The sequence below is a fragment of the Chelmon rostratus genome, chromosome 5 (assembly GCF_017976325.1).
Source record: "Chelmon rostratus isolate fCheRos1 chromosome 5, fCheRos1.pri, whole genome shotgun sequence".
Lineage (NCBI taxonomy): Eukaryota > Metazoa > Chordata > Actinopteri > Chaetodontiformes > Chaetodontidae > Chelmon > Chelmon rostratus.
This window is the reverse complement of record NC_055662.1, coordinates 22904779-22930804: the sequence shown is the minus strand read 5'-3', so window position 1 is coordinate 22930804 and position 26026 is coordinate 22904779. Positions and strand designations below refer to the sequence as shown.

At 40.8% G+C, this 26026-nt stretch overlaps 2 protein-coding genes across 5 annotated transcripts in view; both read right to left on the bottom strand.

Moving 5' to 3' along the window:
• Positions 1-3258, bottom strand: part of LOC121606257 (versican core protein-like) — a 55674-nt gene extending 52416 nt beyond the window's left edge. The window contains exons 1-2 of the mRNA XM_041936461.1: positions 3160-3258; positions 2735-2894 (exon numbers count right to left, since the gene is read on the bottom strand). Coding sequence (XP_041792395.1) covers positions 2735-2894; positions 3160-3258 — 259 coding nt within the window. The remainder of the gene's footprint in view (positions 1-2734; positions 2895-3159) is intronic.
• On the bottom strand, positions 1290-25934 carry LOC121607235 (DNA repair protein XRCC4-like). Of its 4 annotated transcripts, none has more exons than XR_006006867.1 (8): positions 25744-25856; positions 20995-21136; positions 20048-20235; positions 10220-10386; positions 9508-9672; positions 8614-8718; positions 5466-5598; positions 1290-2785 (listed from the first exon to the last, which is right to left on the bottom strand). XR_006006867.1 is itself a non-coding variant. In XM_041937954.1 (8 exons), exons 2-7 carry the CDS (start codon positions 21131-21133, stop codon positions 5474-5476), a joined length of 885 nt encoding a protein of 294 aa, XP_041793888.1. In that variant the 5' UTR covers positions 21134-21136; positions 25828-25934; the 3' UTR covers positions 1290-2785; positions 5466-5473. The 4 variants fall into 4 exon arrangements, 3 of the variants coding, with proteins under 3 accessions (XP_041793888.1, XP_041793887.1, XP_041793889.1); XM_041937954.1 differs by having other exon boundaries at positions 8618-8718; positions 25828-25934; XM_041937953.1 differs by having other exon boundaries at positions 8618-8718.
• Between the last annotated feature and the right edge of the window lie 92 nt (positions 25935-26026).

Genomic DNA, 26026 nt, shown 5'->3' with positions numbered 1-26026 from the left:
CTGTTTCGTGCCTTTATTGTTTGCATGTATGCCGCTTGATACACGGCAGTGCTGCTATCTCTGCAATTGAAAAAGAGATTTCGCAACCTCAAAAGGATTTACAGGACTAAATGAAAGTTTAAATAATAATGAATTCATTAAAGTTATGTATGTATGGACTCACACTGACTGGTCTCACAAATATAGTTAGAGCAGAAGCTTACGCATTCTATTCAAAGTGGTCCAACAGGAAGGCTCACTGCTGGTTTTGAAATATATTCCCTCAGTTTTAAACTGCCTGCCCACTGCTTTACTTCCACGTGTGTGCCGCCCCCAGCAGAAACTGCAGTACTGCCCACTGTGAGCAAAAAGAGTGAAAGGTAATACAGACTGACACCACTGGCCCAATAAAACCGATTCGATTTCTAGTTCCAGTGTTTAAAATGTGTTTATTGCTCTGCTAATCATAAGTCAATGCCATTCACAGGATGGCTGTAGTGCAGTAATCAGAAGTGGCAGCATATACCAATTGGTCCAACATGTCTGAAGGGTGACTAAACGGTTACTCATAGCAGGGAATTTTGTGATACATTCGCAGGAAAGTTTTCATCTTCAGTTTTCAAACATTGCTCATGTGACGCCAAGTTGTTTCAGACATTACAGTGTAAGGCGGCGAGCAGTGAGAGCAGAGCACAGCCTAACAGCAGACAAAGGCCGCTCTGTCTCGCTGCAGCTCTGCAGCGGGAAAGCAGGAAGACTCCTCTCATTTGACTGGATGATGGGAATCCTACAGGTGCACGCAGTAAGTGAATGACGATGATAAGCAAGCGACTGAACGTTTAATTTCAACCTGGCACGGCCGTCATCGCTCCCTCACAAACCCTTTCAGCTGCACGGGCTGCTGGAAAGCCCGGTGATCTGGAGTGCCCTTGCTTGAAGGCCACGTGGTTGTAACTTCAAGGTTTTATTCCAAAATGCTTTGCAAGGAGAAGAAAATCAATAGAGTAACAGGAATTTATCCACCAGTATGACCTACACAGGTGCGTTAGTCTAGTAGAAAATAGACGAGAAGTTAATATATACCAACTTTTAAACATAATTGTTGTTTGGTCATAAGTTAATTGAAGCCAGTATGTTAGCCTGTGTGCATACTTGTAGTATTCCTTGTCAGCTGGCTTCATCAACAAGTCCCGGGACCTCCACTGTCTTTTATGGACACCAAACACTACACTAACGCAGTCTTCACATGCAGTTTGATACATGACATGAATGCATATTTTTACAAATCTCTGGGATTTTATTTTCGCACATTACAAATATTCTCTTTTCTTTAAACTGTGAACATTTGCACTTTCTTTTAACAGTATTTTCCACATTCCATCCTCCTCATTTTAAACAACATACTGCTCTTCATTTTAGAACATACATATTTTACAGATTTGAATTGTACATTTGTACTTTATATTTATGACTCTTGACTTTTTCAGCACCTGTTTTCTTTTCCTTGCTTTGTTAATTTTACAATTTTACAATACAAGACCAAGACAGATTCTCTGCATGTGACAACCCACTTGGCAATAAAGTGGTTTCTGATTCTGACAAGCTAACACGAGTCTTATATTATTGGAAATGATTCAGTATCATTAGTTGCTCTGCTGGGTGAACATGTGGTGTAACGTTTCTCCTGAGTTATACAAATGTGTCCACGCTGCAGGCTACAGCTGCTACAGCCCATGCAAGATAATTTAAGGTTTTCTGTTTCCAACCAATTACACTTACGTCTCCTTTTTATTGTTATTGTAGAAAATCAGGAAATGGACATTTCATTTTAGCAATAAATACTTCCTTAATAATAATTCTTAATTATTACATTCTCATTAGAAATCAATATTCTTCAGGCTAACAAATTCTTGCCAATAATGAAGGTTGAGTCAGGATACAGCACTGTATTAAAAACCATCTTCATAGCATTGATTTATACAGAAAATTCTAATGTTTTCACTGCACAGAACAAAACCTCTCATGAGAGGACAGTGGTGGTTCACATGTACAGTCAATAACCTCATGGTTTCAAACTTCCTTTCTCATTCACAAATAGGATACTCCTTATGTTGTTTGTGTCTTGGGCGGTGGCATATGATTTAGAAAATGCTGAGAAGGCGAAAATATTGCAAAGTAAATGTTTATTTAAGTCAGGTTGAAATTAACATCTTGTGGGACGTTTCACAACATGTATTTACCGATAAAACAGTTCACATATAAAAACACGACTTTCTCCTACCTGTAAATTTCAAGGGGACATCTGTTATATTTAAAATCAAATCAAAATAAAGTGGAAACATTTAGAATATCTTTTAAATAAGAGTAAATTATCAGTAGGTTCAACATTTGCATTTAATAACAAGCATGCTCATCATTACATTCTGAATGACACCACTGACTGAAATACTCAGTGTAGTCTCCTAATCTTTCACACTTTGTCTCATCCTCCATTGTGCGTTGTCATGCGCTCATCTGTGGTTCATCCTTAGAAACTGATCTGGACTTTATAAAATACCTTATTGATGGGATGTAGAGAGTGTGACATTCCTGTGGGGATTACTAAACCAGCAAGCGCGTGTTGTGGGATTATCCTGGCAGCCACCCGTGGTCTTCAGCAGACATGTAGGTATCATCAGAATCATAAAAGACAGCAGGAGGGTCCAGGAGTCAAAGGTAGAATGGTCAGATAAAGACCCTGAATAGGTCTCCATACGTTCATTACTGTCAGTGTGAAGACACACTGTGATGACCTCAGGACCTAAAGCTGGTAGCAGAGGTAAAGGAAGAGGTGAGGAGGTGATGGTGGTGAGAGACAACATAACCCTATTAACCTTCTGCACAACACCCCTCAGGTAGTTTGAGCCATAGAAAACCTACAGAATAAAAGGGAAGATGAAACTGAGAAAAAAGGGGGAGGTCAAATTATTGTTCACAAAATGCTAGTTTAGAAAAGGGAAATGACAGAGGTGGCATATAGTTTATATAGTTTATTTTCATAATGAAAAGAGGGAGGAAAACATCAGCAAGACATGATGAATAAGCAGCAACAAAGCAGCTTCGGTGCCTTGGTGGTGACACCCTGTTTTCTGGGTGTAGCCTGTTGTCCCTCAGTAGTTGTTACTCTTTCTCCGGTCTCACACAGAGCCAAGGCCGAAGGGGCTTGGCAGCCAAATTCAGGCTCAGGGCGAACTCTTGAGAGAAATTGCTTCCATATTCCTGGTCCAGATTCTCTACCATGTTCTCCAAGTCATTAGCTGCAACGCCATCAGTTCTCGAGGAAGCACTGGAGGGCGTTAAGTGCCTGTTATGTTATCACATGACCGCTATTGCATCTGGGCAAAGTCTTGACGGCAGCACCGAACGGAGCACGCGGACTAGACCATGTGGGAAAAGATATCATTGCTGCGTGTATGTCTATTGATTTACTGAAGACGAGAGACAAGCAGCAAGTCTCTTGTGAGCGTTGTGGCAGGTAACTGTCACAGCTAAAGCAAACCAGATGGCAGTAACATGCTCCGGCTTTCTGTAAACTGCTTTCGCAATCTGGGACAAAATCTGGCATCAAATCCGGGGACACCTCCAGGACACTGTTGTCACTGTTTTACTCGTGCGTATCGAGGTGAGGGTTGACTAGCTGAAAGCTGCTCGCCACAAAGCTGGACAGAGATCAACACAACCTGCTCATCATAAAAGCCTTAGGGTTAGGGATTTGAGTCCTGAATGTCAGCTATTCACTGAGGAGGGTGGAGGGACAAAATGGGGCAAAGGCAGAAGGGACGACAGGGGGGTGAAAGTCAGAGGTAATTTATAATTCGCACTAATAAAACAAACACCACATGTTAAATGCTGTATCCCTCAATATGGAGATGTACATTGGCAAATACAGCCCAACATATTACTATAATGCTAAGTTTATGCTAGTTGTTAAGATAGAAAAACCACGTACATGTTTTCTCTGGACCTCAAAAGCTACTGCTGTCATTGCTTAGTTGGTCCAAGTGACACTACGCACCGCCGTCATTTTCAGTTTGGTTTATTTGCCAGCCAACACCCAAATGTAAGCTGTGGGAGGATGTTTTGAGGATTTTAGATCATGTAGTGTCACTACAACAAATGTGAAGGGAGGTGAGCTTACCAAATGTACCATATATTGACTGACAACATGATGACAGTCGATTAGATTGAATAGATTGATATTAGTCCCAATGAAACCACTTAATCTGGAGGTGTTACTGCTTGAAAAGTACTCTTTTGTGTCATGCATAATTGTGATAAATGTTGCTCTTCAGACTCTCAGACTTCTTTTGCAGCAGGAGCATACCAACGAGAACAACGTTAGTCTGAACCCATTTTTGAGTTCTTAAAAGGAAGCACTCCAAGAAACTCTGATCATTCTATTGCAGTGAGTCAGTGCAGCATGAGAAACACATGCAGCTGCTGAATGTAGACAGACCCCACAACACTGTATGTCTGAGTCGGATGTTCAGGAGACCTCTGAAAATCCAAACATTAACAGAAGCTGATTTATCTCTTAGAGTCTGTCAGACCCACCACTGAGTCCAACTTTATGAAGTCATGTTGTTAAGACGTTCACACCCATTGAAATGTATTCTAAATGTATTCTCCCATGGGAAAAACAGAAGAGTTTAAGGCAGTGAATAGATAGAAATATCAAAAATTGTTCTGTTTGTTGTTTCTTTTTTTTGTTTTTGCTAAGTGCAGAATAAATACAGTATATCCCTTTCATTTAACCCTTTCTATTTCCTAGGAGGAGACGGCACCTATCTTTAGCATCTGGAGACCAGCTCCTCATCTGAGACCAGTGCTGTGGTCAGAGGCAGCATGAGGAGTGCTGTATGGCCCTAATGAGTAATGCGATCAATGCTATAAGAGTTAAATCATTATGCAGAAATGTGCAGAGCCCAGAGCAGACACTGGTGGATGCTGGGAAGTGTGCATGTGTGGTTTTTTCTGCAACACAAATGATGACGACAAAATGATGATTCATCCTCTGTTAATGGGGGGAGTGGAAGAGAAAAATTCAGTAGGGCACCCCACATCTGTTACTGCGGTGGTTGTTCAGACGTTTGTCTGAGTGCCGAAAACTGAAAAGAAGTCATGAATGAATGTTTAAAAGGCCCATAAAACTAAGCTTGAAGTGATTTCCCTAGCATTGTTGTCACTATGGTTTGGGGCCACCTGGAACAGCTTATTATTTCACTGAGAGAAGACTGGGGACATCGGAGATCTTAATTGGTATCTGAATTTCTCTTAAATGTTCCCATCTAAACTCCTTAAATAATAAGCTTTGTCTTTGAACCACTACTGTATGTGAAACGATGCTCCATCCAACCGCTTCATGAACTAAAAATGTCAGTAATGCAGGGGAACAACTATGATACCAAATATGGCCATACATCGGTTGCATTGGACATCTAACTAACCTGAGTTTCTATTCCTGCTCACAAGACTCTGGGCTCAGGGTGTGAAGCAACCTCCGCTTTCGTCTCGGTTGTACATCTTCATCATCTGAAAAAGTCTGGTCCAAAGAGATGCCATGGCACACGAGACTGCGTCCTGCACACAATAAATACAGCACACATAAAGCACAACAAAAGAACCACCTCTGATACTGTGGGGATACTACAACAGCACTTTAAGCATCTTTAATTAATGATGTCCCAAATATACCTAAACTATGAGGGCAGCTAATTTGAAAAATCAATCATGTTTATAAATCAAAGATTTACTTTTTCACAATGAACTGTTGAATTGCAAGTTCCTCAAATGCTTCTAAAGAAATGGCTCTAAATGTCTGCATGCTGATGTCTTCGCTTGTTCCACATTTTTGGCATTACTTGGGGAGGGGGGCTTTCATTCCCGAAGCCCCTATTCTCTGTCTTCATTGCTTAAACTGATCCTCCATCAGTTTCTTTTGGGGCAAATTTGTGGCAGTTTCAGGGTTCAAACTGCTTCAGATGACCTTGTTAACCCTGGACGACTCCACACCTTAAGTCCTGTGACCTTTATCGGGAATGGAGATCTGGCATTCCACACAAGCCCGGTCACACTTGGATAGAATCATTTATATACGGACAGACATACAAACACACCTGTTTGCCCTTTAACACGGCTGCTAGCCTATTCGGATTTAAAGATTGACAGATTGAGCAGTTTAGAAACACTAAAAAACTTCTATTGCGGATGGTGAAATTAATGCTGTCGTGGATATTCACAGTAAAATGAATGAAGAACGAATGGAGTCTGGCATTAAAATCCATCTGATTGTCAAATTTGTATCCACTTCTTTGTTCCATCTTAGCTCTGACACCTTCTCAGATACTCCCTGATTGCTTAAATCACAGTGTCTCTCTCCTCTAATTTCATTGTCGTTCTTCCATCTCTATCTCCTTCATCTTCAGTCACTCCATGGTGAGTGATGTGCTTCCTATGTTCTCACAATCAGATGCTAAACCTGGAGGGAACAAGTCAAAGAGAATTTATTCTTTTGTCTCCAATTCTGCTCTGTCATTACTCTCTCTTATCAGGCCTCGGCGATATGAAAACACACCCTGAGGCACGAGGGTTAACTGGGGCCAACCATGTCAGGGGGGAACTGTGTAGCCCACTATGTCGGTGCAGTTTGGGTAGATTTCATGATAGTGCAAAAATCAGCAATTTGCTATTACGCACACAGTTTGTGATCTGGGTCAAACTTTGCAGCAGCTAGATGGGTGGGGACTCATTGAATTGAACATAACAAATGTCAGCGAGGTCTCAAAATTCACCAAAGTTTACTTACTGTATGTGTTTACTGAATTTGTAAACGCAAAGGATCGGTGTGGGTCATATTGTATGTTTCATGTGCTTGATTGTGACTGTTGCTATGAATTAATTGGTTGCTGGGCTTACCAGACCAAAGCGGCACAATATAAACAAGAACACGTAACAAAGCATTAGACATCCATTAGCCTATGGTACCAGCCACTGATGAATATACATCTTGTTTCCACCATGATGGTCAACGCCGAGAGAGAAACGCCCAGAAACTGATTTGTTTGACAGCTGAATTAGTGTAAGTGCGACACAAATGATATATTAAGAAGCTCAGAATATGGAGGGAAGAGGGAAATTAATTCATCAAGGCATAAAGATAAGAGATAAGTGCTGGCTGATTTTCACTGACAAGCTGACACCACAAGAAGGCATTGTAAAACCCTTCTGGACTGCAAACAGTGAAGTGTGTGAGCCAAGACCCTTACTGCGCAATCTACAACCTCCATCCATCTTCAATGAGGCCATGCAGGCTGGGGACAAGAGAGGGGATGGAGTGTGTTCATGTGTGTGTGTGTGTGTGTGTGAGTAAGCGAAAGTGCACAAAACGAGAGCCAAACAACAGAACCTGCTGAAGCCACTATAACGTCAACGTGTTTTGCAAATGTGTTATCCTTTTGGGAGGGAGGGAAGAGTTTGGCTCTGGACACAAACGCAGCCATTGACAGAGCGATCAGTAGGTTATCCCAGAAGATTGCAGCTCTGTAGCACAAAGGGGGTATGACTCAGCAGATGTGACATCACGCCTGCTCTGCATGATGCAGGAAGGGGAAGACCACCTCATGGCTGGCCGTGTTGAAGCAATCACGGCAGACTTCGCTGGGTGGGTTTATGACTCACTGACGAGTGTTTCCCAGAACCCGGCTACCCGAGGGTATACTCTCGGCTTGTGTGTGCTTTTAAGTGTACGTTAAAGCCCCCTGCTTACATAATCAATTACGTTCAACTGTCAAGTTTATTGGACAGTAAAAGCAGTTTGAGGAAAGCTAAAACTCAAGAGTTTCACATCAGAGTCTGCATCAAAACTGAGTCACATCGTGGCCTATGACATCACGAGTACCAGGAATGGGCGAAAGTTTGCCATGTTCAATACTTGCCGCCCTGCTCCACCAAAAAATTGTGCATGTGCAACAAATAATACTGGAGCACAACGTGTGTGTGTGTGTGGGATGGTATGGCCCAAAATCCTCAGTCCTAAATGAGCTATATCAAGAGAGGACGCCTTGAGTTAGAAGTTTTAAATTACTTTTTGAAACTCACATCCTAAAGTGTTTAGCGTTTAGCTTATTTGGCCCCATCTTCTACCCTCTCTGACTGCTTCATGTCTTATCTGGTAGCTTTGTGTTTCTGATTTAACATGCAGCAGTAGAATCATAATAATCTTGCCGCCTGAACCCAAAAGACACTTTGGCTTGCACTGTGATCAAAGGGTGTTAACTCACAAACACACAGCTCACTGACAAGTCTCAGCTGTTCTGCTTACCCCTTGAGAAAACTTTTGTTATTTCATTCTGAGAAATTAGTGGGCAAGGAAAGGTTTCAATCTGGTTATTATCACAGATTTTGCTGTTGCAACATATTCTGACGCAGGCAAAGATAAAAAAAAAAAAAACAATTCTTTTTAAATTTATTATTATTCATTTTTGAATACCCAATTAGTCATTCTGTATTGGCAGGGAATGGTTTAATTAATGGGCTTAGGAGCAGTTTTCCCTCTATAAGTAAAAAAACTTCTTCCACTCTTAACACGACGCTCACAAACCAGTGATGAGGATAGTTGGCTCCTGAGACGGATGGATGCTCTCAACTGTTTCCTCTCTTCTGTCCTGGCTGTCATCTTCCCTATGAGCTGTGTCATTGTCACTAAAGGAAATGACACAGGTTTGAGAGAAGAGCAAGTGTTTTATGGAGAAAAAAACAGTGTGTGACTGTGGAAAAACAAAGAAGGAATACTGAGTTAAGGCATGAATATGCTTTAGAAAATACAGTATCTCATTTGGTGTTATTTGTTGCACATTTACTCTTTACACAAAAGTATCAGTGCTACATAGTAAATTAGGCAGACAGAATCAGTATCAGTTTTTTAACAACTGATCAATTATTTATGTCAGTTTTCAAAAAAAAAAAAGGCCAAACATTTATTGGTTCCAGCTTCTTAAATGTGAGAATTAGCTGCTTTTTCTTGATTTCCATAACAGAAAATTTCATATTTTGTGGTTTTGACAAAACAAGAGATCTGATGACATCACTTGTTGTCAGTTTTCTGGTGTTTTATAAACCAAATAGAACATATTTCAGTAGATTAATCCATAGTGAAAATGACCATTAGGTGCAGCCTTATCCACACACTTTTTTACTTTGTGTATATTTACAGCTGCTTTAGGATTTTTTTTCTTATGAAATATCATACGGGTTAAAGTCCACATCAGTCAAATACACTGTGCCCTGTGAATATCTCCAGTGCAATGGACAAATCAATGTCTATACTTCAAAGTAACACCTGGTACCTTTTCATTAGACCCAAAAGTTCTTGTAATGACCACATATATTTATGAAGTAAACGTGAAACTATGTGAGACACACATTTCAATGGTTGCCCTGCATTTTAAAGTAGTAAAGCTAGCAGGGGAAAATAAGTCATGCCATGCTGACCTTTGTCTCCCCTCCTCATCTCTCTGCTGGTCACTGGTCTGTTGGAGCTGGCTGACAGCATTCTGCAGGCCTCTGATCTTGGCCTTCTTCTCGTTCAGCACCATGACAAAACGGGAGTACAAATCCCTCTCCAACATCTCCTTATCCTGAACCTGCTGCTCCAGACTGGAGGGGAAAAAACACACAGACACCAATGTATGTGCAAAAACAAGTACTTGGACTGTGTGTGTACTGGTACGTGGAAACACATGCATACAGACAAATACTTGTTTTAAAGACTGCTGAAGCCTCTATCCTGCGCAAAAATAAGTCAAGCAGTGAATGAGCAGAAAAACAATTACAGAAAAATCTATCTGAAAAGAAGCATCAGGAATATATAAAATGAAAGACATACAAGTGAATCATTAGTTCCCAGAAATCCCAAGCCCAGTTTGAGAGACTGGGTGGAACCCTCAATACTCTCAAATGGGTATTGATGTAATACTGGGTGACTGCTGTGCATATAAACAGCTGGCAGCGGGACTTAAAAAGCAAAGAGAGCTTGCATGCAAACAAGACAATCAACAAATGCCAGCGCTGAACATCTTAGGAAAGTAATTAGATTACATTGTGGTATTTTGAACTTGACATTTGAGCTCCATCTCGTATTCTTTCATGAAGACACATTTTAATCAACCAGCACAACAAACAGGGCGGCTTTGCTCATCCTTACTCTCCCAGTATTCTCCGGTGCTCCTCTCTCAGTCTGCGGTTCTCCTCCAACAGCTTGCTGTTGTCTGACTCCAGATCTGTACTGCGCTTTAGGGACTGGCCAATCATCTCCCGGTTCAGCTCTAGAGGGTCTGGAGCTGGCTGGAGCTCCACAGAACCCAAGTGTACCTGAAGAAAGGAGAGAAGAATAGAAAAAGTAGAAGGAAATCAGGAGAGCGGGATCAAATAAGACGACACTATTACACTGCAAAGTGCATGATCAGATCATATTTAAGGTGTTTTGTCTGCACGTTGGGGGGCTTTATTATTCATTATTCAACAGTTGACAAGCTCAGCAATGTGGGAAGGCCTCAGTGCTCAGCTGTTCTTCCTCTACATTGACAGGTGGCAGTTAAGGTCGGTCATGACACACGGTAGGCATAACCTCTACCATGCCCCTCTTTGAGCATGACCGACTGGGCGGAGTCAAAAGGAAAGATTTAAGACTACGTCTCCCAGCTGCCCTGGAGTACCTGGGGATCCTCTAAGAGAAGATGCAGAAAGTTACCTGGGAAAAGCACATCTGGCTCCCCAATCCTGACAAGAGTAAGGGGCTAGAAAACTGAAGCATGGTTTAATGGATTCAAGACTATAACCTGATGCTCACATCTAAAGCAGCTTACAGTAAAAAATGAGTAAGAAGTTGCTCCTCAACGTCATCCCAAGAAGCTCAGCAATATAGAGGTGTAAAAACCATGACATCACATTTTCACAAGCGAGAGACTTTTTAAGATGATGAGGTGTTTTCTTCTGTCTAGGAGAAATACAGATTGGATTCATTGGTCACCAGTAAACTATGCAAGTGAGCACACAGTTCCCTCTCTGGGGTTTCTTGTCGGTGACTCTTTGGAATCACAGGCAGGCTTCAGATGTAATAAAACATTCCTCATTTGGTTTGCATTTTGGCACTAAATCACAGAGCAGGGCTGAGGCTTTGCAGCAGATGACAGACAAATGCGGAAATTTTCTAACATTTAGTTGATCTGTTACATTTTCTAGATTCCACTGTAGACCTCCAATTTTACATGAGCAAAACAGGACTAAATCTGCAAACTGCTATAATTAAATAAAGAACATCCCCATTCACAGAAATACCATCCGACCTGGGGTACAGATATTTTCAAAAGGGTGCATCGTTTTTGTTTGCCTGTTGCCTCGGAGATTCTCCCATGCACACACACGCACGCAGCGGTACTGCTCATGATGCACTGGGAAAACAGAAGGTGATGAGGTGCTAAATCTTCACTGAGCTGCGTCGAGGTCGCAGACCCACTGTAATAAAGCCGCCATCTTCAAAAGCTCTCATAAAATACTTGTCATTTTTGTCCCGGGCTGATGCTGTCCTGGCAGGCCACACAGCTGTTTTCCCCTCCACTGGTGAACCTGAACATGTTTCAATGACTGGACATTCGCTGCACATCGCTCCCACAGCTTCACTACCTGAGTCTACCTGTCTGTTTCAATCCATCCTCTGCTCATTGATAGTATCTTTCTCTCAATGTTGAAAGGTTTTCTCTTTTCTTCTCCTTTGTTTTCTCCACCTCTTTCTCACTTTGTCTCTAGCAATACAAACTTTTCTGCAAGGGTTTGTACATGAAATACTCTCACTAGCATTAAATGAAACCAAGAGCAATATTAAAGTGAAAATCTTAAAGATTTTCATTTAAATTTACTCTGTTAAGTCATTATCTATCACCAAATGAGGTGACACAATGGTGATTCATCTTATGGCTCAGATAAAAGAATTGCAATGTTTATATACTTGCAGTGTTACAAACTGGGTGTTGGCCCACTCCCGGAAAAAATACTGAATTATGTTGTTGCTAAAGTAAACGGGACATTTCCTCCTGCAGCAGCTTCACATTAAAAGCATTTAACTGCTCAAACACAAGTTGGCTTTGATTATGAGGTAGTCACAGGAGACGTTCATGTCATTTTTGACAGTGGATCAGTTTGAAATATTGCAGTAATGAAACAAGAAGGAGGCCACAGTGAGCGGTTAGATGAAGAGCTGCAGGCGACGGGCGGCACACTTATGAGCAAGGTAGCAATTTATTGCCTGACTTTTTTATTAAAATTTACTGGGCCCACAATTGTGACCTGTAGTATTAAACCGCATTGGCTGTAACCACCAGTAACTACACGTGTCGCCAAATAAACCAGAACTGAATCTTCGAGATTGCCACTTTAACACTAATTATTATCTTCTACCAAATCATTTTTGACATCAGCCACAAGAGTGGCTAAAATGCGAAATGACAGTATCAGGTCAAAATTTTCACTTATCTGGTGAAACATCGAAAGATCTAGCAGATAAAGAATCCTACCTTTTGTACAGATATGCGTCTTCATGGTTCCAAGACCATGCATCCTAATAACTTTGTGGAGCCCCTGACTCTCATCAGGTCACCATCAGGTCAGAATTTATATTTACATCAAAATGTCTATAAAGCGACACAACAATCCCATGAGCCTCAGCTTTACTTTAGTGATAATTAGCAAACATTAGTATGTGAACATGGTAAATATTACACTACTACAGATCAGCATGTTAGCATTATTACTGTGAGCACTGTTTCTAAGTAGAGTCGCATAGAACCACTTGCATACCTTTAGACTCAGTCTTGTCTGAATGTGCTCTTCTTCTTGTGTTTTTTAGGCTCTCAGTTCACATACAGGCTCATGTGCTTTGTGAGCATGAGATAAGAAAACAGAACAGGATCACTAATTAAAAATGATGTTCAAAAACCGCGCTCAGAGACTTTATAGATTGACTGCCTGGTCAAACATGATAACTTCATTCTACATAATTAAACAATAAACTTAATATAGATTAAGCGATAAATCTTTAAAAAATCTCTTTGAATGGTGACATGGTTTGATTGGTGCCAGTGTTGCCAATAATGCCCAGTCGGATCACAACGAGGAACTCAGTGATTTAACATAAGAAAATTTAATAGGACTGGGATACAGAGCAGACCACCCAGTATCTAAAGAGGATGAGATTCCTAAGAACTCATAAAAATCTAGAGCAACATCAGGATGTCACAGTGATCCAGTGCAGGCTCCTTTCAGGGATTTAGAGCGAATCTGAGTGACAGTGAGCGTCTCAACAAGATGACATAGCTTTAATTCAGTGTTTGTGCAAGATGGTCCACCATTCATAAGAAACTGTGACGTGAGTGTATGAAGAGGCCCAGTAAGAACGACTGATGTTTGGCTTGGACATGACTGTGAATTTGAACAGTGTGCACGTCATCATGTCCACTTCAAAGATGTAACAACTTACAGTAAACTACACATTACTATCTATATGCACACATGCAGAGCTGCACATTTATGACAACGGTGAACGCTTTGATCTTTCCTCAAACCTCCCTTCCATCCACTCCTCAAACTCCTCCTCTACCTCTTGCTACCTATGCCTAAATCTGCGCTGCACTTCAAGAGGAAAGTCATACAGCAATAAATCAGCCACATGAGAAAGGATAATGTGAAGGTTTTGGACTCTAACATGCCGGGTGCACTGATATTTGCACACTTGTTGAATGTTGTAATGTCCTACATTTACTGTACACGTCTCAGTCCATGATAATGACTGGGATTTTGTCAAACTTTGTCATCAAAGTTTTACCAACTGACACCCTTTAAAACCATAAATCTTCCTGACCAGCATGTTAACATGCTATTACCAGTTTAAGACACAAGATACAGAGATGTAAACTGCTGGAAGCTCAACCCTTATTTACTGGATTAACATTGGAAATGACACTCAGCTGCTGTTTATTTCCTCTGCTCCTTCTTTTAAATACCAAAGGTTGTGTGTTTCACTGTCTTTACTTTCAGGGTTTCTGAGAAGACCTGCTGCAGTAAACATTCAATTCCAGCTCGCCAAAAGTTTACCTTCGGCTCACTGTGCAGCATGGAAAGGAGGAAGGATGCACTAAACAAGATGTAAATCTGAGAATGTAGGCAAGTGGCACGCTCATCTTTTACGCATCAGTGAATGTTTTCTTTATTGATTTAAGCTCTGTTGAAAGACAGAATCAGGCTAAAAAGCTCCCTTTATTTTTTCGAGCTTCTGCTTCTCTCCCTAGACACAGGGATAAAGTTAAAGGTCAGTGTGCACACTGTTGCCAGCCTCTGCCGAGGTGTGGGAGGTCAGACTGTTTGTCTGTGACCCACGACCCACTGCCACATTTTTCTACTGTGATATTTCACTAAAATGACAATAAATAAGTAAATAGTTCATAGCTGCCTCCAACAACCTAACATTTGCCTTTCATATGACAGGGTGGGCTAATTTCTGACAAATAAAACATCAGTGCAGCTAACATGCCAACACAAAGAAGAGGGAAAGTCATCTGAGATAAACTTCATGACCTGCAAACCTAGAAAAATCAACATTTCGGGATGAAACATACTGTACACAACATCAAAAAAAAAAAAAAAACAGACTAAACAAATTGAGATTAAAGATTCACAAAATATGTGAATGTAAAGTCTTGGTTTCAGGATAAGCTTGTCTGGCATTACAACACGGTCTGATGTGTGTGTGGTCTAACTGTTTGTTTGTGTGTGTGACTCCAGACAGCAAGCCCGACCATAAGGTCGAACCCATGGAGAAGGGGAGACGTAGGTGTGGCGGACAAAGCCAAAAGAACACAGTCCCAGTGAAAATGATACCATAACAAACTGTGGGCACAGAGGACACAAAGCTTTCCTTATCACACCATCCAACACATTTCTGGAGACCAAACCCACCATTTATTCCCATGGATCAGAGGACAATAACCCCCATTAATTAATAACCAGTTATCAATAATGATGCAGTAAGATGGCATAATTGTAATTCAAAAATTTTACATTTCTGGCATATCCATTAATGCCATTGGCTAACAAAAACTCCAGCTCATAATAACACACCTTAAAACATTAAGGTGTGTTATTACATATATTATTATTTTACTTCATGCGGGAGCAAAAATATAAGGAACATGTCGATGGTAAAATCCCTTTTTCTGTTCTTTTACTATCTTAAAATCATTGCTGTGTCCAAAGGAACAGGGAAGTGAGTGGGTGAGCACTGTGTGCATGATGACAAAGGGACAGTGTTTAAGGGTGCAGGGGCGCTCAGTATGGGAAGTGTCCCATCAGCTCCCTCGTCTGCCGTGCAGAGGCGTGAGGCCAGATAAAGAGCAGGAAGTGAGGGGCGACAGCAGTCAGTCCATCGCCGATAAGATGTTCCTACAAACACACAGTATGCTATGCAACAGCACCAACTCCAGAGCAGATAGTAGGGGGAAAATCGTTTAAAAGCTAAATTTCACTTCGGTATCTGGCAAGAGTCCTGGGTTCAATGATGCTTGTAGCAAGGCAGGAATGCATTATTAAGATTCACTCATGGTGATATTGTAAACGTCAACCAGACAGACAAACTACAATGAAAAATGACTGTGAGGTGGAACTTGCTGCGAAATGCGTTGGTGGATCTGACTCTTCAGTGCGGTCAGGACACAAATCTGGCGTCCAGTTGTACCACAATTTCCCAGACATGAAAAGCAGAACAAAAACTTAACTATAACTGTAAAAGCCAAACATGTAACCAGTTTGTCCTAATTGCTGTTTTTGATGTTTGGATGATTGCAGATTGTAAATTTTATTTATTTATTTATTTATTTTGAAACCACAATAAAAGGATTTTGGCCACTTCATGAAAATCTTGTGGGCATTTTTGTTTGGGCCTATCAAAACATGACCACTGTTAACATTAAATAATGCCATTAAAAAGATGAGTCTCAGTGTGAAGGAAGATGGCGTTCTCTGGCTGATGCAGTGAAATATCATATAGGGCAGACACTACAATACAATGGTTCCACAGAAGCATAGAAACAATGAGTGAATTGAGTCAATTTGCTGCATTTCTCTATTTTATTCCACTGCAAACTGAGTATTTCTGGATTTTTTGACTTTAATAATGAAAATAATAATTTGTTGCAGCCTCACATGCCAGTATCACAACTGTTTCAACACAGCAATGAGTAGCCTCACAACTAATTGAGAATCAAAGGCTAAAAATCATTAGTCTATGCTGTTTTGTAAAACCAGAAGGAAACCCACATCAAGGGCCTCGTACGTCATTTATCTCCACTTTTTAGTTTTCCTAGTTCTTTTCCAACATATCATTATGGAAATCTATACGCACAGTGAACTAAACATCTACATTTAAAAACAGGGAAGAGGTTTGCTGTTAGATATGTTGTTTGATTAAGGCTGGTATAGGACACAAAAATAGAGAAAGAAAAAATAAAAATCTACCACCAAGCAGGGTGGAAAAGTTGCAAAATCTAAAAAAGCAGGGTAAAACATAAAACATCAACAAATAATAACTCAAACAAAGAAAAACCTACTTTGAAGAAGTCAGTGGAGAGAAAAACAAGCCACCGAATGCCGAAAGTTGCTAAAACAGTGGCTAGAAAAGGTAGAGGTAACCTGTTAATGTACTGTTATCATTTTAGCTGTAATGTGTTACGCTTTTGGCACATTATATGAATTCCTTCATCATTTGGTAAACTGTATTCCATTTACAAATACAGTATCAGTGTTTCTAAATAATGTTGATAAATGCAAGCTGTAGATGTGCAAACACGCTCACAAACACATACTTTCACACTTCAGAATTTGGGATGATTCAGTCAGAATAAGAAAATATTTACTACTCCAGTCAAATTTGTGGCTGGCATCATGTTGTGCGGCTGGATTCCCCCGTGAACTGTAACACTATTATGACAAACATAAAATATGGAACAAACAGAGTTACATTCATCCACCCAGGCTCATCCAGAAAGCTGTGGGTTCAATTACCAGAAGTGTCAAGAGTTAGGGTCCTAATCTCCTTAAATCCTAGTGCTCCTCAAAGACGGACTGACAGTTGCTTAAAAATGACAGGAAGCCTCTGGACCATCATGCAGCTTCTCTCAGCACTACATCATGCATTTCAAAACCTGCCCTTTTTCTCAAGCAACAAAGAGGCAACAAAGGCAATTGATGGATAATAAAGCAAGCCACTCTAAAGACTAACGTATCATAATACAACTGTGTAATCTACTCATGTCAGTGAGGTTACAACAATAGTTTAAGTTGTTTGTGTCATATTTGGGAGCCATATCAAGGTAGTCCTAAACACATGTGCAGGATCAGTTAATTCTACTTCAATGCTCCAAAACCCTTAATCTAAAAGAACATTAAGTGTCTGTATTGGCAAGTGTTGGTACTGGAATATTTACTTTTCCAACAATGACAGATTGGTCCTTAAACAGACATTAAGGAGGAGATAATGTCTGACTTTGCCATGTTAAACACCTGCTTAGTGGTAGTTTTTACAGCAAACACCCAAATTACATTCATCATTACACCTTCTGGGGTCATATTCATAAAATATTAATGTCAGGTTAAGTTCACCACCTGTTTTGTCTCCAACCTCCTTTCTTCTATTCCCAAAGGAAACTTGCCTCATTTTTGGTCATTTCTGCACCCTGAAATTATCTGGCTGGGAAAATATGTTCCACTTTTCAACCTCTGACGTGTTCCCAAAAAAAAAAAAAGGCAAACGAGGGAGAGCAAGGGAAAAAAAGAAGAGAAGAAAAGAAGCAGGTGTTAGACAAGAGTGGTAGTTTGCACTTAGTGCAAACAGTCCCTCAGGATTCTAAGATTTGTGTCTACCACACACATGCTGCACACACTAACGATTACTGTCAGAAACAATGTGGCCATGGATTACATTTTTAAAAAGGACACTCGGGGCTGAAGAGATTTGGGCCACTGTCAATCATTTTGTGTGGTCTAGTTGCTCCTTTTGGCAACAAAAACCCCACCACACCTACACAAAGTGAGAGAGTTCATTTCTGTCACGTCAAAACCGGTAGATCTGTTTAACTTAAAATAAAAGTCAAATGATGCTGGTGACAACATGCAAAGGGAATAAGAGTGATTGGATGTAGTGCACTGAGGCACACAAAGCTCAGAGAGGCATCAAAAATGCATTGAAAATTATTCAATATCAATAATCTATTATTCTATTTATAAAAGCCTTGATTGACTATTATTACCACATGCATTAACAGTTAAATTGAGCTACACCTTTTTATACTCTATATCATAATTCCATTACTGAAATATGGGATGCAGTTATATAGGACAAAGTCACATCCAGTGAAAATAACCGTTTAGTCAAGTATGGCACCCAAAGACTGATAGCCATCTAAACCCAACAGTTAGCCTGCACGTGTCCGGACACGGACGCATGCACACATAGTCACACTTATATACACGGCCCGCGCTTATAGAGACCAGGAAAGCCAGGGGGAGTCTGAGACAGAAAAGAAAACAGCTCTAATAAACTGTTGTTTAACATTGTTAGATGGGGATAGCCCTGCCCATAAATCAGGGGTTTACGGTCCCTACAGTGTTCCTAACCCTCTGGCTCTTTCCCTCTGCTCTCCTCTACCTGCACAGCAGTCCCAGGACCCTGAGTGACCTGTTCCCCGGAGGCCATAAGCTGTAGCAATAATAACACCAAAATCCACTGAAAGCACCATGACCTGTACTCCATCAAACTTGTCACTCACTGTGAACTGTGTAAGAATGACCTTAGCACAGTGTATAATACACGTCTCTGTCCCAACATTTCCAGTTTTTGTCAGTGAATAAATTCAGGGGAACTGATTGTTTACATTAGCCTAACCTACTTCACCATTTAACAAACTTTCAGTCAGCAAACCATTTTCCCTAAATGTTTACGAGCTGTGGCCATTAGACAACTACTATGTTGCTATTGGACGACTAAACAAACGAATGATTCCTATCTCTAGCTGTTTCCACAGTGGCCTGAAGGCAACCAAGCCTTTCTAATTCTGCTACAATGTGGGGAGACTATAAACCTTATCTTTTTAACAGCCCCCTGTAAAATATAAGACTTCCTTTCTATTTTGTTGTATGTCGTTAGATGCATTTATCCTGAGGGAACAGAGACATGAGGGAAGTATATGATGTTGTGGAATTCAAGGGTGAGCTACTGATAGTTCTACATAAATTGACAACTTTCTAAAATTGGTCTATAACAGATTCCTTAACACTTGAGTTTAAAATTACCCAATTAACTTAATGAGTTTGCTTCTTTTAGATGCTTCATTGTGACATGTATGATGTGTTCGGGGCCAATGATGCAAAAGCCCCCAACACCAGTTTCAGCAAATATCCTCCAACTACAGAGCCACAGAACAAGCAGGTTCAGAGCTGCAGCTTCAGTCCAACCTTGCGCAATATGTCAGCGGTTTAAACTGCACACAAGTCAATGTGCTCCATCCACAGGTAAGGAAAGTTAATAATTGCTGCAATTTTGATTCATGTGCCACCTGCAGGTGATGGTGACACGAGGAAATACAATCCAGAGAGGCTGATTGATTGATCAGAAGTATTGCACTCATATAATAAAGTAATCTACCAGAAATGTGCAGCTAGTCATATTTGCTTAGACAACATGTTGGAGGACATTGCATTGCAGCAGCGAGTGAGCCAGGATCAACTTTATTTCCAGATAACCCTGCGTTTTGTTGCCAGAGCCCTCTGTGTGCAGTGCAGTTGTCTACCTGAACACAGTTTTAAAGATGCTACTTTAAGTTAATTAGTTCATTTTAAAGCCTAAAATGAAAACTTTTTTTTTAGTTACGACAAATTGTTAGCAGTGAGGATTTCTCAACACAATAATGAGAACACACAAGTTTTTTCTCACCGAGATGTCATTATAGGTCTTCTGATATGAGAGATGACTGTGATCTGGAGTGAGGTGGAAAGAGCACACCTCCCCCTCGCCTCGTCTCCTTCCTCCTCCTCCTGTTAGTGCTTGAAGAAGATCCTCAACATATTTCTCCCTTGTGACTCCCATATCGTCGGCTTCCCTCGTCACCTCATCTTCTGAAACTGAACACAGAAAAAGCATTTTTCTCATTTTTGCATAATTTGAAAGTCGTACAGTTGAGAGAACCTGGACAGCGGGCAAAGAGGTGATAGCAGAGTGCAGAGCAAAACTCTAAACATTAATTATGTAGTAATGCACAGATGCACGTGAAAGCGGATTTAAAAGGAAGCATGCAAGGGGAATGTCATCAGCTGTTGCACAGCTGCTCACACGGGGTTGAGGGTCCCAATTAACACATCAAACACAGAAAAACTGACGACCCAGAAGTCCACACATAGCTGTCACAACCCCATCTCTACCTGTCAACTCTGCAGATGGACAGCAATAGAAAACTAGGGAGCAGTTATGTTCCAGGTGTCCTTCAAGAGAAAATGTGCGTGCTCATGTGCATATGTAACTACACACACACACACACACACACATGCATGCACACGCACACACAGAACACTGACTTGCACATACAAAGACAAGCCTTGTAGAGTTTAATCTACTTTATACACCTGTAAGCTGCAGCACCAGAGTGAAGAGGGATGATGAAACAAAGTCACTGCTGTCCCTCTGGTTGAAGGACCAACAGTTACAATATCATAAGATAGGGTTCACCCAGGTGCCTACACAGTTTGGACGGTGTGGTGAATGGTGACAAACCAGTCCAGTCCATGGTCAAACGACAGAACATATAAGCAGAAATTTGTGACAAACATAGCCTGAGAGTAGTCCTTGATTCTCAAGTGTGATGTTTGCGTATCTGAAATCTTTACCCTCTCCGATCCATGCTGAGTTGCCATCGGTGAGAGCTAATGTGAATCCAGCACCCAGGTCTACGGCCCAGTCCACTCGCAGGAAGTAGGGGGTGTCTGAATGAGTAGTTACAGTGATCTGTCGGACTGCGCCACTCATGACCTGCAGAAAATCAAAGAAGGGAATTAAGAAACTCTTAAACAAGGCACCTTTATGGTTCATTTTTCCTGCAATGTACCCCCTGCATTGTGTTCAGTTTAATTCGGGGGCCTGCTGTTAGTCCTCAGACCGCCTTCGAAGACAGCCCTCCAGTCACTCTATTTTGATGTTGTAAGGTTGTGTTAGTCTTCCAGTTGCATCAATGTGCCTCATTGTTTTACTGCTTGGATTTGGTAATAAATGTCCCTGTGCGTGTCTTCAATGGGGGCCTCTCTGAGTCAGTGGAACCACATGAAGTTTAACAGGTTTTGGCAGGTTTTTGTGCTGAAGTGTGGGTTCCCTGACCACCACCAAGGTAATTACACACTATTAAACGCAAGAATATTACCAAAAAGGCCCAGTTGTTGTCTGTTTTTATTCAGTGTGTTATCCAAAGCTCTACAGCACGCACATTTCTTACAGTGACTCAAACGACATCTCATGAGTTTGCAGAACATGATTTAAGTCTGGAAACATCGATTCGATGAATGGATTAAGCTTAATTAAGCTCTTTAAACTCAAATTTACTGTGCAACATTAGCTCGGAAGATGTATGAACTATTTCTAACCTCAAACTTATTACGATTTTAATGGATAGTTTAGGAGAAATATCACTTTACAGAAGGGTCATCATTCTTGAAAATAGGAAGCAAAGACCAATGACAGCCCTACAAGTCATTCATCACATGTAAGACACTGCACGGATGTGAGGGAAGTAGAGAACTGTCAATCATCTATTGCTACAGTATAACACATGTCAGGGCTTATTCATCCATGGTCATGCCAGACCACAATGAGCAAAGGAAAACCTGTGGGATGTATGCTTCTAGAATTAATACTGTGAAACTAGCTCATTGTTTGCCAATACTATACTGTTCAATGAGTGTACTGAGCAAGCTTGTTCGATAATGTCACTTTGCCCTTGGGCCCTCGGATGTCTTGGCTAGCTGACTAACTGCTCCAGTTAAAGTTAAGTCTCCTGTCAGAAACAGCCTATGTTCAACAGATCATTTACAAAAGATGTTGATCTATGGCTTACAATATAATTGATGAAATTGTTCCTGAAAAGTCTTTTTGCTTTAGTGGCTATACATCGTTTATCTTCGCAAAAAGGGCTTGAGAAACTTTTACTTGATTACGGATGTCCAGGCCAGAACATGTGATTACTGCTTCCACGTGAAGCGAGAGGTGAGTTGGATATCTTCCCTGCTTAACTACAGGGCAAAGTGTGTGGAGATGGAGGGAAAAGGACAGCTAAATTGGCAGTTAGCCGAGCTGGACATGTTTGAAAAAATGAAAATGAGCGCCTTTGGACAGCGTGCTATAAGTTAGGATGTGACAGCAAGGTTGTTTTTTGGTATTCTTCTTTTGTGTCCCCGACCATATACGATGACAGAGCAGGTGGTCAAGGTTATTCAGAGTGAGACATACAGCAGAGATCTAACAAAGATATGCACATGTGCCCTCTCCACACATGCACACACACCAGTAAAGAACCTTGTAACAGATTAAAGTTGACCCTTTGTGCTTCAAGAGGGGGTGTGGCTGGCTGAAGGGGCTGAACACGATGAGGGAGCTGAAGGGTTCAACTTTAACCTCATAAAGTGAGCCCAGCTACTCATTAGTTACTGTAACATCTGTTGTGCAGGGACGATGACCCTATGGTAATGACAGAAGGGCACTCCAATTAAATAAACAGCGCTGTCTGTCAGGAATGGAGAGCTGCACGAACCCTTCAAAGCCAATCTCGAAGTCCTCCTGGTCAGTTACTTGATCAGCAGACACATGCTTAAATCATCACACAAACCTCCCTGAGAGCTTTGACACACAGCTTTTTTCCTCTTTCCTTACTCCCTCTGTAATTTTTTGCTCAATATTTCATTCCAGTAATTTCTTCAGCTTCGCCACATATGAAAACTGCAAGCATAACCATTTGCAGGAAGTGCTAGGCAAATGAGTTACAAAGAGTGCCTCTAATTATGCATCTTGTGTCTTAAGTGAGGAGTTCATGCAGAGTAGAAAAATCAAAGGCAGTTAACTGTCTCTTTAATGGGCCCTGACAAGTAGGCCATTCCTCTCACTGTCCTTTCACTGGACTTTCCCCTCATGCTTTCTCCAATGCAATGGCTTCAAGATGAAAAGGAGAACTCTGGCTAGTCAAGTGCCAGCATTATCAATCAGGTATTGAAGCAATGCTGCCCTAAACAGCAGCAGACTGTGTCTTTTATTCATTATTCTCTCCAGGTATTGGCAATCTTAAACCGCTTGACAAATAGAAATCAAATATAACACAGACTAAAATAAATGAAGGTTTAAAGGCTAAAAACTGTATCTAAAAATCCATCTCAACTGGCATGTACTATGATCATGTCAGAAGCAGAATTTGTATTACCGTGACTTGACTGACACATGGCTCAACATAATAGTTTGAAAAACCACTGTAATTCAACCATGGACACTGTGACGTAGTGGTTATGGGTCATGCTCAGTCTCGAGCTGTATGACAAGATGTGCTTGCACTTACATGCAGAAACATTCTGAATTCACAGATGAAAAGATTTCTCATCACCACAAATTAACCAAAGCATTTGCGATCGGTGACAGCAAATTTCAGACCTCCATCAAACATCACTGGCTATGTGTCTTCTTACTGGGTTACAGTAAGTGTCTTTTTACTGGGTCAAAATCAGCTGTGATGACACCACTGGGTGACAAATGAAGTGAGAACAGAAATTGAGCTACAAAAGCGCTACTGCTGGCAGCACAATTCGGATGAAGAAGTCGTACGGTTTGGATTTGGCAGACAACATGATGGAGTCTTTATTCGCGGAAAGTTTTGTGCAATAAGCCATAAATTTCCATAATCTAAGTTGACTGAAATCACACAAGGAATAACTATTACCTTAGTCAATAGCACAGAATTCAGAATACAAACTGCACCACTAGTTTTCTGCACAGAAAAAGTAATCTACAATCTACTGGAACAAACAGGAGTGAACCACAGCCAAACAGCAATCAAATCAACTTCAGCTCTGCATTTAAACCACTGAAGAGATGACTAATTTCAAGTGGGCAATCCTTTTAAACAAACAGACATTGCTAGCCTGCAGGGCTTGTCCTCCTGACCTCAGCTCTTCTGTATAATATTGTATACAACAACTTGCAAAGCCTGAATTCAGCTGTACAATAGCAGGTCATTTTCACATCTCCATTATTGAGACAGGAATAGGGTACAGTTGTGAAAAGCTGAGCCATGCTCAGTCACAAATGTAAGGCAATTCTCTCTAGAGATAATTGCTGTGTAAGAGTATAGAGAACCAGGCACAATACAACCTGTGACAGCACACCACTGGTGATGTAATTAGCCCAACTTTCATTATCATCTTTAACATGCAGTACTTCTATTATGCTTTCCCCACCATCAAAACTCAATATCTACTGTAGCTTGAAGAAACTTTTACTCTTGGCATCAAATTATGAATGTCATACAAAAGAGTTCGACCTGATTTCACCTCTCACACAAACAGAAAAAGACTGCACACACTGAGGCTCATCAAGCCTTGATTCGACTAGAGTAATCAGGCATGCATGTAGTGCACTGTAGCCTAAATTGGTCAGTGTTTGCACTGTAAACTGTAAAACTTAATCACATTAAGAGGAATGCAAGTCTGTTTAAAGCTTACACTTGCTCATGTCTTGCTCTTAAAAACCAGACCCTCCATTCGAAGATTTAGGCGCTTTCTACACCAAGTGTTCATCCTCACTCTTGTAATAAACTATGCAAAACGTTATTTATGTGTGGCTTGCAATCTGACAGTTCTTACATGAAGAGCTTTCTAGGAGTGTCTGTGAAGGAAAGGTCGATGGGGATTTATGAAACATGGTTTAAATGCAATCAAGATGCTGTCGCAGCTGGGTAGAGGGAGGGGACTTCATTTTGAAAACTGAAAGAAAAGTGGACCACAAAAATTTCAGTCTTACATCATCAATAGAGAATAGGATCTTTTAGGCTATCAGCTTATCAATAAGTCAAATTTCTCCTATTTGATTTAAGCTACGGGTTATTTTTATAAACACTTAATTGTGAAGTCTACAACATGTCAGATATAAGGTGAAATCTCACGTTACTAGTAGCCAAAGTGATGTTAGAATTTCCATCTGAGCAACTCTCAAAAAAACCAAAATAATTCAACATATATTTTTTGTAAAACAGGCAAATTATAGCAAATGCTGTAGTAAGCAGTGAACATCAAATCTGTATAGGTATTTTTACGTTAACGTTCACGTGAAGGTCTACTTAATAAGTCTTTACATACAGTTGTTTTAAAATACAGATGTTCACTTGTCTCTTTTTGCCATAGTACGTCAGATTTTATTAATATTAACAAGTAAATTACACTAATATAAGACCTTCCGGGTTCTGCAAGTGCTAACTAGCTAGCTTGCTACAACCTGCACCTTTGGAACAAAGTAGCTATGGCAACATAATAACTGCAGTTAATACTCCTTTAACAGCAAGGCGCCGGGTCTCTAACGTGTGCAGCAGTGTATCCGCCCTGCTTTAAACTTACAGTGGTTTTCTTAACAGTCGTAGTAAATCCACTATGTTGGTGTGGATAGAACACTTAACGTACACATTTTCCTAAAAGACTTACGGTATAGTAGGGCTAACTACTGCGACGTCCAAACGAAGCAATTTTTCGCATGCAACTGAAACAATTACTGCGCTGTCTGCTGACAGTTTTTGACGGGCGTCTCAACCTTCGACGCTTATGTTTTCAGCCAATCAGCAAGCGAGGTTGTGTGGAAGAGCGCGTAAGTACGTAAACGTCTTACGTGACATTACGTTTCCTT